At 43.2% G+C, this 13,692-nt stretch overlaps 1 protein-coding gene across 3 annotated transcripts in view; it reads left to right on the top strand.

The window, feature by feature from the left end:
• The window catches only part of LOC105008684 (neuroendocrine convertase 1), a 281,977-nt gene that overhangs the window by 260,411 nt on the left and 7,874 nt on the right, over positions 1–13,692 (top strand). For all 3 annotated transcript variants that reach the window (XM_020041372.2, XM_020041373.2, XM_020041375.2), the window contains 3 exons: positions 3,501–3,624; positions 7,954–8,123; positions 11,891–12,061. In XM_020041372.2, the coding sequence (XP_019896931.2) occupies positions 3,501–3,624; positions 7,954–8,123; positions 11,891–12,061 (465 nt within the window). The remainder of the gene's footprint in view (positions 1–3,500; positions 3,625–7,953; positions 8,124–11,890; positions 12,062–13,692) is intronic.

Consider the following 13,692-nt stretch of genomic DNA (forward strand, 5'->3'; position numbering starts at 1 on the left):
ACACAGTGGAACACTGCTGCCTTTCTACAATGTGAAAGGGAGGCAAACGTCACCCTGGAAATGAAAAGCACAGCAATTCAGTCCACTAGCTCAGCATGGTGTTGGTTGTTTCCATGACTTTAGTGGCCAGACCGGTCCACGCTCGCACAGTCACGTGGGAACAAACATGCGCAAACACATGTACATACCAACACAAGGGTACTGAACAGGCAACATAAACACACACTGACACGCCCTCTCCTCTGGCTCGCGGCTGCCACCTCTCTGCCCCCTCGGTACACAACAGCCCCTGGTGCAGAAACGCCATCCGACTTCAGCATGGCATCATGGCGCCAAGGCCCTGCGTTGGGCTTTTGTGTTTATTTTGCTGGAGACCTTTTCCCTGGAGTCCAGAGGAAGCTGGCTAAAGAACTAACTGCAAGCGTTAGCCCTGAGCAGCGTGCAAACAGTGTTGGTGACTGACAGATTATATATTTACTAATACCCCCCCAGGTGGCACGACTGGATTCCCTTTCTTCCTTACATGCCCTTAAAAGAACCAGAAGACACACCCAAAACACACACAGACACACCCACGAATACACACAGACGCAGACACAGACACAAACACAGCTCACAAATAATAACAGTAACGCATTCGAACAATCAAAGTGTGAATACCTGCACTGCCAAAATAGAAAAAGCACTCGCATACACAAACTTTCAAACAAACATGCACTCTCGCATACACACACACACACACATACTCACTCACTCACTCTGGCCCTAGGTGGATTTCTAGAAGTGCATACATTTGCATGCATTTCCATATATGATGAGTTTGGGGAGATCAAGCGATCCAAGCGGCCCTTTGTGGGTATTTTTTTTTCGGACGGTGGGGTTGGGGAGTCGGAGAGGCCCTTGATGCGGGTATCGCCCGCTGTATGTGTTGGCACCACATCGCAGATGGTCGGGGGCGAGGGCGCCCAGTGGGCATGGGTACCTCAGAGTGTGCGTTGTTGTCCGTGCGCGGGCGTGTCGGTTGTTTGAATGTTTGTGTGTGTTTGGGGCTCCCAGTGCGCTGAGCGACCACCGCGGTCCTGTTGCGCGTGATTGATGCAGTCGAAGGAGAAGAGCCAGAACCTCCAGTCTCACACACTACTGTGTTCCCTGTGGCTTTACATATGTAAGCCCAGCAAGACTTCTGCTGGCATCCTCCATGGAGCTCTCTCCACCCTTCTGTCTCACCTCCTCCCCGTCTCATTCTTTCCTCCTTCCATGGAGCTCTCTCCACCCTTCTCTCTCCTCCTCCCCGTCTCATTCTTTCCTTCTCCATGGAGCTCTCCACCCTTTTCTCTCACCTCCTCCCCGTCTCATTCTTTCCTCCTCCATGGAGCTCTCTCCACCCTTCTCTCTCACCTCCTCCCTGTCTCATTCTTTCCTCCTCCATGGAGCTCTCTCCACCCTTCTCTCTCACCTCCTCCCCATCTTATTCTTTCCTCCTCCATGGAGCTCTCTCCACCCTTCTCTCTCACCTCCTCCCCGTCTTATTCTTTCCTCCTCCATGGAGCTCTCTCCACCCTTCTCTCTCACCTCCTCCCCGTCTTATTCTTTCCTCCTCCATGGAGCTCTCTCCACCCTTCTCTCTCACCTCCTCCCATCTTATTCTTTCCTCCTCTACAACTCCTTTTCACTCTCACTTTCTACAATTATTTCTCTACAACTCTCCTATTTGTCTCTTTAAGTCTTCCCCTATTTCTCACTTAGTCACACACTTTTTCAGCATACTATATATATTTTGCCCCCTCACACATTCTCTCTTTCTCTCTCCTTACACTCAAGGTTTCTCTCTCCCTGTCTGTCACTACTTCGTTCAGTGTGACTGTCCCACCCTGTCTCCCTCTTGATCTCCAGCAATGAACTACTTCTCCCTCTATTTTTTCTTTCTGTTATAATCTTTCTTGGTCCATTTCTAATCTCTTCTACAGATGCCGTATCTCAATTTGAGCATCCAATTGTTTTAGGAGTTTTCAGTGGTTTGTTGGAGCAAGGCTTGGGAATTGGCTGAAATTGGCTTTCCCTAACAAAAACACCTTAAGAAATATCCATTGTTTACAATCCACATCAAATTGAACATGAACCCACTAAAATTACGATACACCATACGCCAATTCTCTGTCTCTTTTTTTCCTCTTGGTCTCGAAGTATTGTATTAGTTGAATCACCCTTTCCTTTATCTCTTCAAATTAAGATGTTGTAAAAGCACATTACAACTAATATGTATATGTATACAAACAACAAGGGAAAACAATAACACAACTATGATATTTGAAGCAAAACCATCAAACAAATTGATTTTCACTCACTTTCATATAGTATAGTATTGTATATTATTTTCCCACATTAAGTGACCCATCCGGAAATGTAATATTAATGGAATGGAAACGGAATGGAATCTTAATTGAATTGTTACCAAATTGAAACTGAATTGTATTTCTTTCAAAACGAATTGATCCGAATTCTGGTTTCCATTTCACCTGTGAGACTGTTGCTTTCAGGAGGCCACCGGGCCCCACACGGCTGCCTCACTCTCATCTCAGCCATGGACGAGGCGGCTATCGACCCACCTGTGGCATCACACCGCGTGTTTACCAACAACAAATCAATGCTGCACTCAGCTGGGGGCTGCTGGGAATGGTCTATGTTCCCCTCACATACTCGGTCAAAACGCGCACACACCGACACACACACACACACACACTCGTGCACTCACTAAACAGACAAACACACAGCCTGTATGGTCAATGCTACAAATGCACTGGGCTGCAGTATCTATTAAGGACACCCGGGATACACTGCTGTGTATGTGTGTGTGTGTGTGTGTGTGTGTGTGTGTGTGTGTGTGTGTGTGTGTGTGTGCGTGTGTGCGTGTGTGTGTGTGAGAGAGAGAGAGAGAGAGACATGGTAGTATTCCTCAGGGCCTAGTATCTACACTGACAGATTTTCAGTGTGGAGATAACAAGCTCTTTCAATATTAGATTATAGAATTTCTGCAAGACATAAAACGAAATGCTGTAAATAACTGTTCTAAAGAAGTTATATGTTACATGTTTCTGGGTGAAAATTGTTGATATTACTGACTGTGGAAGGGCACGCAGAGAGGAACTTCCAATAGGGCTAATTTGAGGCAGGGTATTGATTTATATTACCTCACTTTATTCCATGGTTCAGAATGAGAACAGCAGACAGACTTTTCGATGTCCGATGTCTTTGTGACTTTGACTATACGTAGCCCTGACGGGTGTGTGTGCGTGTGGGCTGGTGGTCGTTTAATTGGCGAGGACAAGCTCAAAATAATGGAATGGAATTAATGAAACAGAACAAGACAAACGGATCGTATCAGGATGCCGCTCCATTAGCTCCCTTTCGGCCATTATTTCAAACCGTCCTCCCCAACTGAGCCGCCACCAGCCGGCTGTGGCTGGGTGTTCATGTTAGTTCTGTGTGTCTCGGACCCTCAGGTGAAGGACAACAAGGGGACGGTGGGTGGCTGTCTGAGGGCCGGCTCAGAGAAGGCAGCGGGGGCCCTGCTCAGCGTGGCTCTACTCCTTTATGGCACCTACAACCCACACAGGATCAGACAAGGTACGCCTGTCTGCTCGCCTGCCCTGTCTGTCCGAATGTTCGTCTGGATCTATCCACCTGTCTGTCTGTCTCTCCCATCTGTCCCTCCCACTTCTGTCTACTCTCTTTTTTTATTTTTTGTCATTTAACAGACACTCTTATGCCGAACAACGTTCAGGAGCGGTTCGGGTCCAGTGCCTCGCTCCACGGCACAGCCATAGATTTTTCGTTTTTTCATCTTGCCGGCTCGGGGATTAGAAGCAGGGGCGTTTCGGTTCGTCGCACCTCTTTGTTGACCCATGACGGAAGCCACGGCGAGTCCACTCCTGGGTTCTCCTATGCCTGTCTGTTAACTGCGGTCTGGTCAGTTCCCTCCTCCCCTACGTGCTAACTGCAGTCCTTTCTGTAGGCCGGGCCTGCAGACGGCAACCAAAGGGATGTAATTAACCAGTGACCCCGGCTGACCCTTTGTCGGGCTCTCTCTCACACACACACACAAACAAACACACGTGCCCTCGTTAGCCGTGCCAGAGTAGGGCGGGGCAGTGGACGCATTTAGGAGGGAACCGGTGCTGTGACAGAGACACAGGCCGCTTCACAGCCTCCTTTCTACCTCTCCCCTTTTCTTCCTCTTCCTCCCTCTTCGCTCTCTCTATCCATTTCCCTGGCCCCATTTCAAGCTGTTAGTCCATCTGTTGTCCGTGTGAAGACACACTTTTGAACTGGGAATGCAAAGAAATGCACACTCCTGTGAACACGCGCGTACACACTGTGGCACAAAGACCAACGAAACAGTCAGACAGACGCATACGCACGTCGTACCAATTTCCAACAAACAAGTGTGTTAGCCGGGTGTTAAACCGATACTGTGAGGGAGATGAAGTGCTAGATACCATGGAGACACCAATAAAAACAGAAGCACTACCTTGCATCAAGGATATCGGAGAATAGTTTTGCAGTGAATTCTGAGGCTGACTGTCAAAAACTTGAGCCATCGTGTCATTTGTTCAGAGCATCTGAATGGGGTAGCTGTTGTCAGAGACAACAGATCTCGATGTCTCGATGATCATTGCAGCCCAACTGGGATACACAATGTCATTATTCATTACAAATCTGTCCTACCCATTATTAAACTGAGGTGGCAGTCTTGAGGAAACACTTGCAAGGTTCCAATATCCAGATGGTTCTGTTTCCTGGTGAGTCTGTGGAGGGTCAGTCATAATCAACAAAGAAGGTAGGATACTGGATGCTGATTGTGCTTTTAATTACATTGACAACCAGTTCTTAATGACAATAAGACACATCCCCATTGTATCATGCTTGGAAACAGCTCTTAGCTTACCACACACTGGTACCTCATTGCTTAATAATAGCCATGTCACAGTTTGTTGATTTAATGAGTTCCCCATCCTTACCTTGTAAGCTGTAGCCAGCTAGCTACTCCTACTATAAAATACAAAGGCTATGGAGTGTTCCCAAACTGTTCCTAGCTAACTAGCTACTCCCCTAATGATTTATAAAGTTAACATCCTCTTAGCGTTTATTTTTTCAGTGCAGATCAGTGATTAATGTCAACCAGGTTAATGGTAATACTGTCATTATTAGCATAATTTCTGCATCCCCTCTTTTTCTAATGCATATTCCCACACTCAATCTCACACACAAAAATAAACCCAACTGTTTGTATTAGTTTTAACTCAGTTTCAAACTTATCCAAAAGGAATGAAATTAAATCCCTACTAGAACGTGACTAGATTTATTTTGAATGTGACCTGACTAATTATTTGGTTTATGATGAATGTCATATGTTACCTGTAATGCTCATCTCCTGTAAACTAAATGTTATTTATTTTCTTAAAGTACATCATCCACCGGTAAGACTTGAAATTGAGAACATACAGTCTTGTTAATTATGTATGAGTTAGCTATTCTCTGCTTCAGACGATAATGGATAAAGGCCAATATCATCATTAAAACTGTAGCATATGGACTCATTGGCAATTCATTCCGTATGATGTGCTGTAAAATGGATTCACATAGCTGATACCAAGAGTGATAATCGAATGAAACAGATTGGAGATCTCACAACTAGACAAAATGGTAATGTTCATTTGATCATACAACACAGACACGTTGGAGACAGATCTCTTTTCCCTCTTTATTACAGGATTCTGATCTTCGATTAATCAGTGTTGACACTAGTTCATTTTGAGTTTAACAATCAAAACACATTTAAAAACTTCAAAGAATCAACACTTCCAACTTCAGAATGTTTAATCAGATAACACAAATGTAAAGGTTAGATATCTAATTGAAATAACTCATAATTGAGTCTTAAAGAGTAGGCTTTTATACAGAATAATGGTTCTAACATATCATTAAACTTATAATCAGGAAGTGAAAAGCTCACTAGGTATCGCAAGGTTATCATTGGAGAACTCATTGGTGGAACATGATGCATGTTAGACATTTAGCAGACATGCTTCAGACTGACCTATAGTAGGGCATGCATACTCTTTCATACCTGACACTGAAGACGCCATGCTCTGTCAACTGATTTACACAGGAGCTTCTGCTTTACCACATTAAATATTGTCTTCTCAGTTGTTTGGACTTACATTTGAGAATCTTTTCATAATGTCTTACAAACTGACCTGTCCTATATCCACACATTCTATTTCTTAACAATTGGAGCTGCAATTACACCCTCTTTCATGGTAGTTATGTAGAAAATTCCGTTGGAGCCTTTGTTTTACATGCTCTGTGATTACATCAAGATAGCTAGCTAATATGGAGTTAGCATGATGATGACATTTAGCTAACAGTGTTAGCTAGCCTGGCAGTGAAGCCAGTCTATAAGGTATGTTAGCCACATATCTAAATAATAGTACACCAGTTTTTTTAAATAGGTTAGGTTCTTCAAACACCTTCATTGTGTCCCTATCAAAATGTGTCTGTCTTCCTTATTCTCTGCTTGATGTTTATAACTAGTATAACACTGCAATCCTAAATGTGTAGGATGAAACCCATCGGGTTCTGTCCATCTGACTCTTTGGTTGGTGTATGTTTGTTGTAAGGGAAGGTAAATTCCTGTGATTATGTGGCAGTAATTGAATGACGGTGTGTTTAATTGAGTTGTTACCTGATTTTCCTGAACAGTTGCAGCTCTGAGCGGATGACAGGTGTGCTTTCTGTCTGTGTTTTGTATGTGTGTGGAGAGGCTTTACCGTTTCTTGTTTGACTGCATTTTGTTGCCATTAATTGCATGGTTGTGTGTTGTTCAGTATCTGTTAGAATATTAGACTACTTTGTGTGTTTCCTTTCTGCCTGTTAGCCCTTAGGCCATTATGTTTTTCTTGGTTATGGTTGCATGCGTGTTCGCGTGTTTATGTGAGGATGTGTGTGCATTTGCGTGCACATGTTTTCTGGTGTGTTCAGGCTCTTGCCCTGTATCTGATATGCCTCCGGAGCTCTCATCCAAATCAAATGGCAGGAAACATACATTTCACCACTCTCCCCTCTCTCCTTATCTTCTCCTCCCCGTCCCTAAAGCCCCTCCTTCCCATCCTCCTCCTCCTTCAGTCTGCCGCTGTCTTTTCCTTCCCTCCAGCTCCTCTCCTCTTTTCTCTGTCAATTCTCCTCTTCTCCTCTGCTCTTGCTCTCTGTGTCTCCAAGGATGTGTGATTACCATTCTCTCCTGAGCAGTGGTGATCTGAGCATCCGGGCGCTCTATGTTTGTGTGCAGGTTTTTCATCACGGCATCTGGACATTGGTTGTGAATGTACAAATGTATCTCTGCTTGCGGGTTCGTGCGTGAGCATCGATGATCTGAGCATCTAGGCGACGGGGAGTGTGCAGAGAGTTTCACAGGCCATGTCTCCAGATGAATGCCCCCATTCACAATTCACACCCTCTTCATTAGACGCTGCCTCTATTGTGTCATAGGGCCTCGTTGCCTTCTCTTCCCACTGTAGAAAAAAGCCATTAAAACTGGACAAAACAAGGCAGGATTCAACCGTTCATCCCAGAAAACCGGGGCTTGAGTCTCTGTGCTTGGCGTCATATTATTTAGCTACACATCTACTTACCGTCATTCATATTCAGATGACAACCAGTAACACAACCAAGTTTTACATTTTGTAAGTTAGCAGATGCTTTTCCCCCTAGTGGCTTAGATTAGCACATAGGGTTAAGCACCTTGCTCAAGGGCACAACAAATTTTACCCTGTCAGCTCAGGATTCAAACCAGGGTCCTTTCCATTATAGGCCTGGTACTCTAACTGCTGTCTCTTCCCTTGCTTGTATATAAACTGATACTTATTGTGTTACATTGGTTCCTTTCTCTCTTAGAAAAGCCGCTGCAGAGTTTTGTGTCCATGGGAGCATACCACCATGTGCCTCAGGCAGGCATGTATGTCAGGGACAGGTACCCACCTCAGGACCTCATCCAGTGGGCCTTTGAGCTGGAGAGAGACAGGAAGGTGGGCACTGCTGACATCCCTGTCCCGCTCCAACGCAAGGTATTGCACCACAGGCAAACACACTCATACACACTGGCAAATACAGACATAGGAAAAAAGCAGGAAAATAATCATACAGCAATAGGATTTTGTAGGGGTGGATAAATCTTTCCAAAGGTTGAACGTTCAGAAGCCAATTTCAACTGATGTTTAAAATATCTTCCCCACAACAGGGTAATTAAATTAAGATCCTACTTTTGCATATACAGATACAACCTGGTGCACTTACACATGCATTCAGTTTTGCACACTGCTCTAGAATTGGGATGATCACACATACACAGAACACACAGTGATTTACTATTCCAATAAATCACTGGCACTGCCTAATTTCCTATGGATTTCAATTTCCCCCTGGACAAATCTACATTGATCAGCTTCAGGTGTAAAGATGTGCCAGGCGTCGCTCACGCTGACAGATTGAAAAATGGCTTTCAGAAGAATGTGAGAGTGCACGAGTGTGTGTGTGTGCGCATATGTACATCTTCAGTAGTGTTAACAAACAGGGATGTTTATTTAGTTTCTTGGTGGTTCATGATTACATCATTCACAAAATACATTACACTATTAGCTATATGATTTATGGTTTGATAAAAATGAAATGGCTGCTCCAGGTGTTTTCTATGCCTTTCTGTAGATATTCGGTCACAACGGGAGACATGAGTTAGTTCCTGTTAGAGGTATGTTTCCATTTATGTCTGCAGTCAGCGGGTGTAAATGGCTCTTGCTGTCTATATGTTGTAGATGTATATCAGTGTTAGGATACATTGTGGACCTGTTCACATGGGGAAGACAGTGTCTCTGCTCGGGTTCTCTACCCCCTCCTCCCCAAGCCCCCACCCGCCACCCAGAGGCATATGGGAATGGATCGCAGAGGCACTGAGAAGAAATAAATTGGAGAGAAGGGATAGATCGATGCTTGACGGAGAGGCTAACAGACCTTCCAACACACCGCCTCCCGGACCCAGACGCTAACTCTGAGGTTTTCTCCTTGGGCTGTATTGTATTGGTATGCGAAGTTGAGGAAAGCCAGGCTCAGAAAAAGATTTGCCCTACAAAATGATGTCCTTTGTTTGATCCATTGGGGGGAGGACCTCGACTGTCCCTGGATGACAGTGTGGGGGGGGGGGGGGCTAAGAAACAAACATCTCTGTCAGCCTCCGCTAGCCGCTCCTCTTCTCCAGGCAGAGAGAGAAAGATAATAAACCAAAGCAATAGTGCTGTATGTTTCATCCACTGGGGGATATGAGTGTTAGGAGAGTATAGCCAGATTCTATGTGGTGATATGTTGCTGATGTGTTTGTATGTGTCTGAGAGAGAAGGATATAAATGGGGATAGAGTATGAAGTAAGTTTGATTGTTTTTCTGGCTGTACTGTCATCTGACTTATCTTGACAACCCAGCCTTTCTTAGGCTAGCTAGCTAACGTGATCTACTTCTAATGGCAGACACACAAACCTTTTTGGTCTGTCAGTAGATTCGCACCCGTAGTGATATTGCGCACCTTGTTAAAATCTTGGTTTTACCTGCATATCACATTCAGCAACTTTTGGTTGTAAATTTTACATTTTCAAATCACTATGGATGATCTTAAAATGCCTCACTTTCCTTTGCTAAATATGTCAGTTTGCGGTTGTTTATGTGATGTCAAAATGGGTTTTGTACAGAACATAATCCTCAGTGATTGTATCATCTCTAACCAATAGTATCAAAGCCAATTTATAATTGTTTCTCGTTAATCATGAGTGTTCTGGCTGTGGCCTGTATTGGTTTCTGAATCCGAACAGTTTGATAGGTTTTTTTTGCAATATTAATATTGTATTTGAGGTAATCAGTTACAGACTTCTTGATAGAAAAGAAAAATAGTTTTGCTGGTACAAGGAGTTTGGGTAGGCAGTCAAAGAACAATGCTCCTGTCTTTCAAGCTCAAACTGATTTTATGTTTAGGCTCACAGGACTGTTTCAGAAACAATGTATGATAGAATTTATTTCTGCTCTTTTTTCTGATGCATATGTTGTTAATCCAAGATGAGCTTAGTTTTTCTTGCATTCTATTAGAAAAACCTAAAATCCTCCTTTGAACCTGTAATTCATGCAAGTGCATACTAACTTACAGTGGGCAGAACAAGTATTTGATACACTGCCGATTTTGAAGGTTTTCCCACTTACAAAGCATGTAGAAGTAATGTTTATCATAGGTACTCTTCAACTGTGAGTGACGGAATCTAAAACTAAAATCCAGAAAATCACATTGTATGATTTCTAAGTAATTAATTAGCATTTTATTGCATGATGTAAGTATTTGATACATCAGAAAAGCAGAACTTAATATTTGGTACAGAAACCTTTGTTTGCAATTACAGAGATCATACGTTTCCTGTAGTTCTTGACCAGGTTTGCACACACTGCAGCAGGGATTTTGGCCCACTCCTCCATACACTCCTTCTCCAGATCCTTCAGGTTTCGGGGCTGTCGCTGGGCAATATGGACTTTCAGCTCCCTCCAAAGATTTTCTATTGAGTACAGGTCTGGAGACTTGGCTAGGCCACTCCAGGAACTTGAGATGCTTCTTACAGAGCCACTCCTTAGTTGCACTGGCTGTGTGTTTCGGGTCATTGTCTTGCTGGAAGACCCAGCCACAACCCATCTTCAATGCTCTTACTGAGGGAAGGAGGTTGTTGACCAAGATCTCACAATACATGGCCCCATCCATCCTCCCCTCAATACGGTGCAGACGTCCTGTCCCCTTTGCAGAAAAGCATCCCCAAAGAATGATGTTTCCACCTACATGCTTCATGGTTGGGATGGTGTTCTTGGGGTTGTATTCATCCTTCTTCTTCCTCCAAACACGATGAGTGGAGTTTAGACCAAAAAGCTATATTTTTGTCTGATCAGACCACATGACCTTCTCCTCTGGATCATTCAGATAGTCATTGGCAAACTTCAGACGGGCCTGGACATGCGCTGGCTTGAGCAGGGGGACCTTGCGTGCGCTGCAGGATTTTAATCCATGACGGCGTAGTGTGTTACTAATGGTTTTCTTTGAGACTGTGGTCTCAGCTCTCTTCAGGTCATTGACCAGGTCCTGCTGTGTAGTTCTGGGCTGATCCCTCACCTTCCTCATGATTATTTATGCCCCTAAAGGTGAGATCTTGCATGGAGACCCAGACCGAGGGAGATTGACCGTCATCTTGAATTTCTTCCATTTTCTAATAATTGCGCCAACAGTTGTTACCTTCTCACCAAGCTGCTTGCCTATTGTCCTGTAGCCCATCCCAGCCTTGTGCGGGTCTACAATTTTATCCCTGATGTCCTTACACAGCTCTCTGGTCATTGCCATTGTGGAGAGGTTGGAGTCTGTTTGATTGAGTGTGTGGACAGATGTCTTTTATACAGGTAACAAGTTCAAACAGGTGCAGTTAATCCAGGTAATGAGTGGACAACAGGAGGGCTTCTTAAAGAAAAACTAACAGGTCTGTGAGAGATGGAATTTTTACTGGTTGGTAGGTCATCAAATACAAATATGTCATGCAATAAAATGCAAATTAATTATTTAAAAATCATACAATGTGATTTTCTGGATTTTTGTTTTACATTCCGTCTCTCACAGTTGAAATGTACCAATGATAAAAATGACAGACCTCTACATGCTTTGTAAGTAGGAAAACCTGCAAAATGGGCAGTGTATCAAATACTTGTTCTCCTCACTATAGATTTTGTCTGTTATAATGAGTAGAAACATTTTGTTTCCATTTCTTCTGTTTCAGAGTTCCAAACTGGTTCTCCATCCGGTGCAGTCCTTCAGTTCTATGGATATGGATGATACAGATGGAGCGGAGCTTCATGACCACCTGCAGTCCATGTGGAACACTCTGAGGGATAAAGTGGAGACCAACTGGTTTCTTTACAAGTCCTTCACTGGCAATCACTCTCAACAGGTGACTACCAACAACAATATATTGTGTGTGTGTTTCTGAGTTATATAATGGGTATAAACATTTCCTCAAACTGTGGTTAAATCAGAAAAAGGTGACACCATTTGCAGTTCCAATTTTGAAAAGGGCACGTTGGGCTCAAGTGTCATGTTTAGCGCAAAAGTTACAATTGGGGACATTAGACAATTAGGGTTAGGTAATACTGGTTAGGTTAAGAGTTATGTGTTTCTGCTAAGAATTGCTTCACAGAAGGCCCATTCAATCCTTGCTGATCCTAGTCACCCCTGTGACAAAAGTCAGGAACAGGATCCTATCGCAATATTTGAGTTTGGCTTTATTTTACATTTTATAAAGGTCCAAGTTCTGAGCTTTATAATGGTATATAATACAGTACTGTTTGATAAAGTTATGGGAAAGACATGCTGCTTTAAAAGGTGATAATCTGCTCTACTTAGTTCTGAGAAAAAAGGCTTGAAAGATTCACACTTGCCAGAGAACTGGTCTTTGTTTACCACCATTCAGCGTAGTTCACACCCTCTAAGGCCTTAACCCCATCCAGCTATTTAACTATTCAAATGGGGACACACTGGCCTTGTGCTAAACTGGTCTGGTTGGTCTCTAATAAACACATACTATATCAAACCAAATAAAAAATACAAAATCACATGCAATTAATACATCAGGTATAAACAGTACAGTGAAATATAAAGTAGCTTACTTCACAAAAGCTCACTTTTGTGAAGAAAAGCTATCTACCCAATGATCAAGCTAGAAACCAGGAAATGTTAGCTAGCTGGTAAGTTAATAACTAGCTAAAAGTAATGTCAGTAAGCGATTGTAGCTAGTTAACTAGCAATGCAAAGGACTTAAACAACTTTCTGAAAAGGAATTATCTGTAGCTAGTTAGCGAACGTCAGACCCATTTACATGTACAGTGGGAATGTTTCGCAGCAGACGGAAAACTCCTTTTAGTCTGTTGACTTTGTTTACTAAGCACTTTACCATGCTCTTCTGAGTCAGAAGAAGTCAGAATATTCTCTCACAACTTGTTCCCACTCAGATTTGTTGAAAACGCCAGCTAAATTCAGGGCAGTGATATGGTTGACAGCTCTGGTAACGTGTTGGTACCTTTTCCATGTTTGAAAATCCCAGGATCACAACGACACAGACCAATTAGTTGTGTTATGACAGAAACCAGGGACTTGATAGACCAATCAGAACTCGTAATGTCAGCATGTCCAACCCCTTCATTATCTCAGCAGGAAAGCAGGAAAACTTTTTCTATCAGGTAAAGTCCTTTATTTTCATTTGAAAATGTATTCATATTTACACATACTAGTTTGGTATTAAAGTTCACAGTTCAAGGAGACATTTCTGCAAAAAAGACAAAATGTAACAGACCATGTTTTTCTTCTTACAAACGGCTCTCCTGAAAAGTAGTGACATGCCTCATAAGCCCCCGTTCCCGAATTCTGTCAGCCCTGTTCAGTGAGTTCAGACTGCTTCCATCTGGTTGCAGATACAACCTACCAAGGTGAAGGACCAACAGATTTAAGAACTATTTTGTCCGTGCTGCTATTGGCCTTCTGAATTACATGAAGTAACTGTAAATATGTTTATTTAATGTGAATTGT

This window comes from Esox lucius, chromosome 20 (genome assembly GCF_011004845.1).
Source record: "Esox lucius isolate fEsoLuc1 chromosome 20, fEsoLuc1.pri, whole genome shotgun sequence".
In the NCBI taxonomy this organism is placed as follows: Eukaryota; Metazoa; Chordata; class Actinopteri; order Esociformes; family Esocidae; genus Esox; species Esox lucius.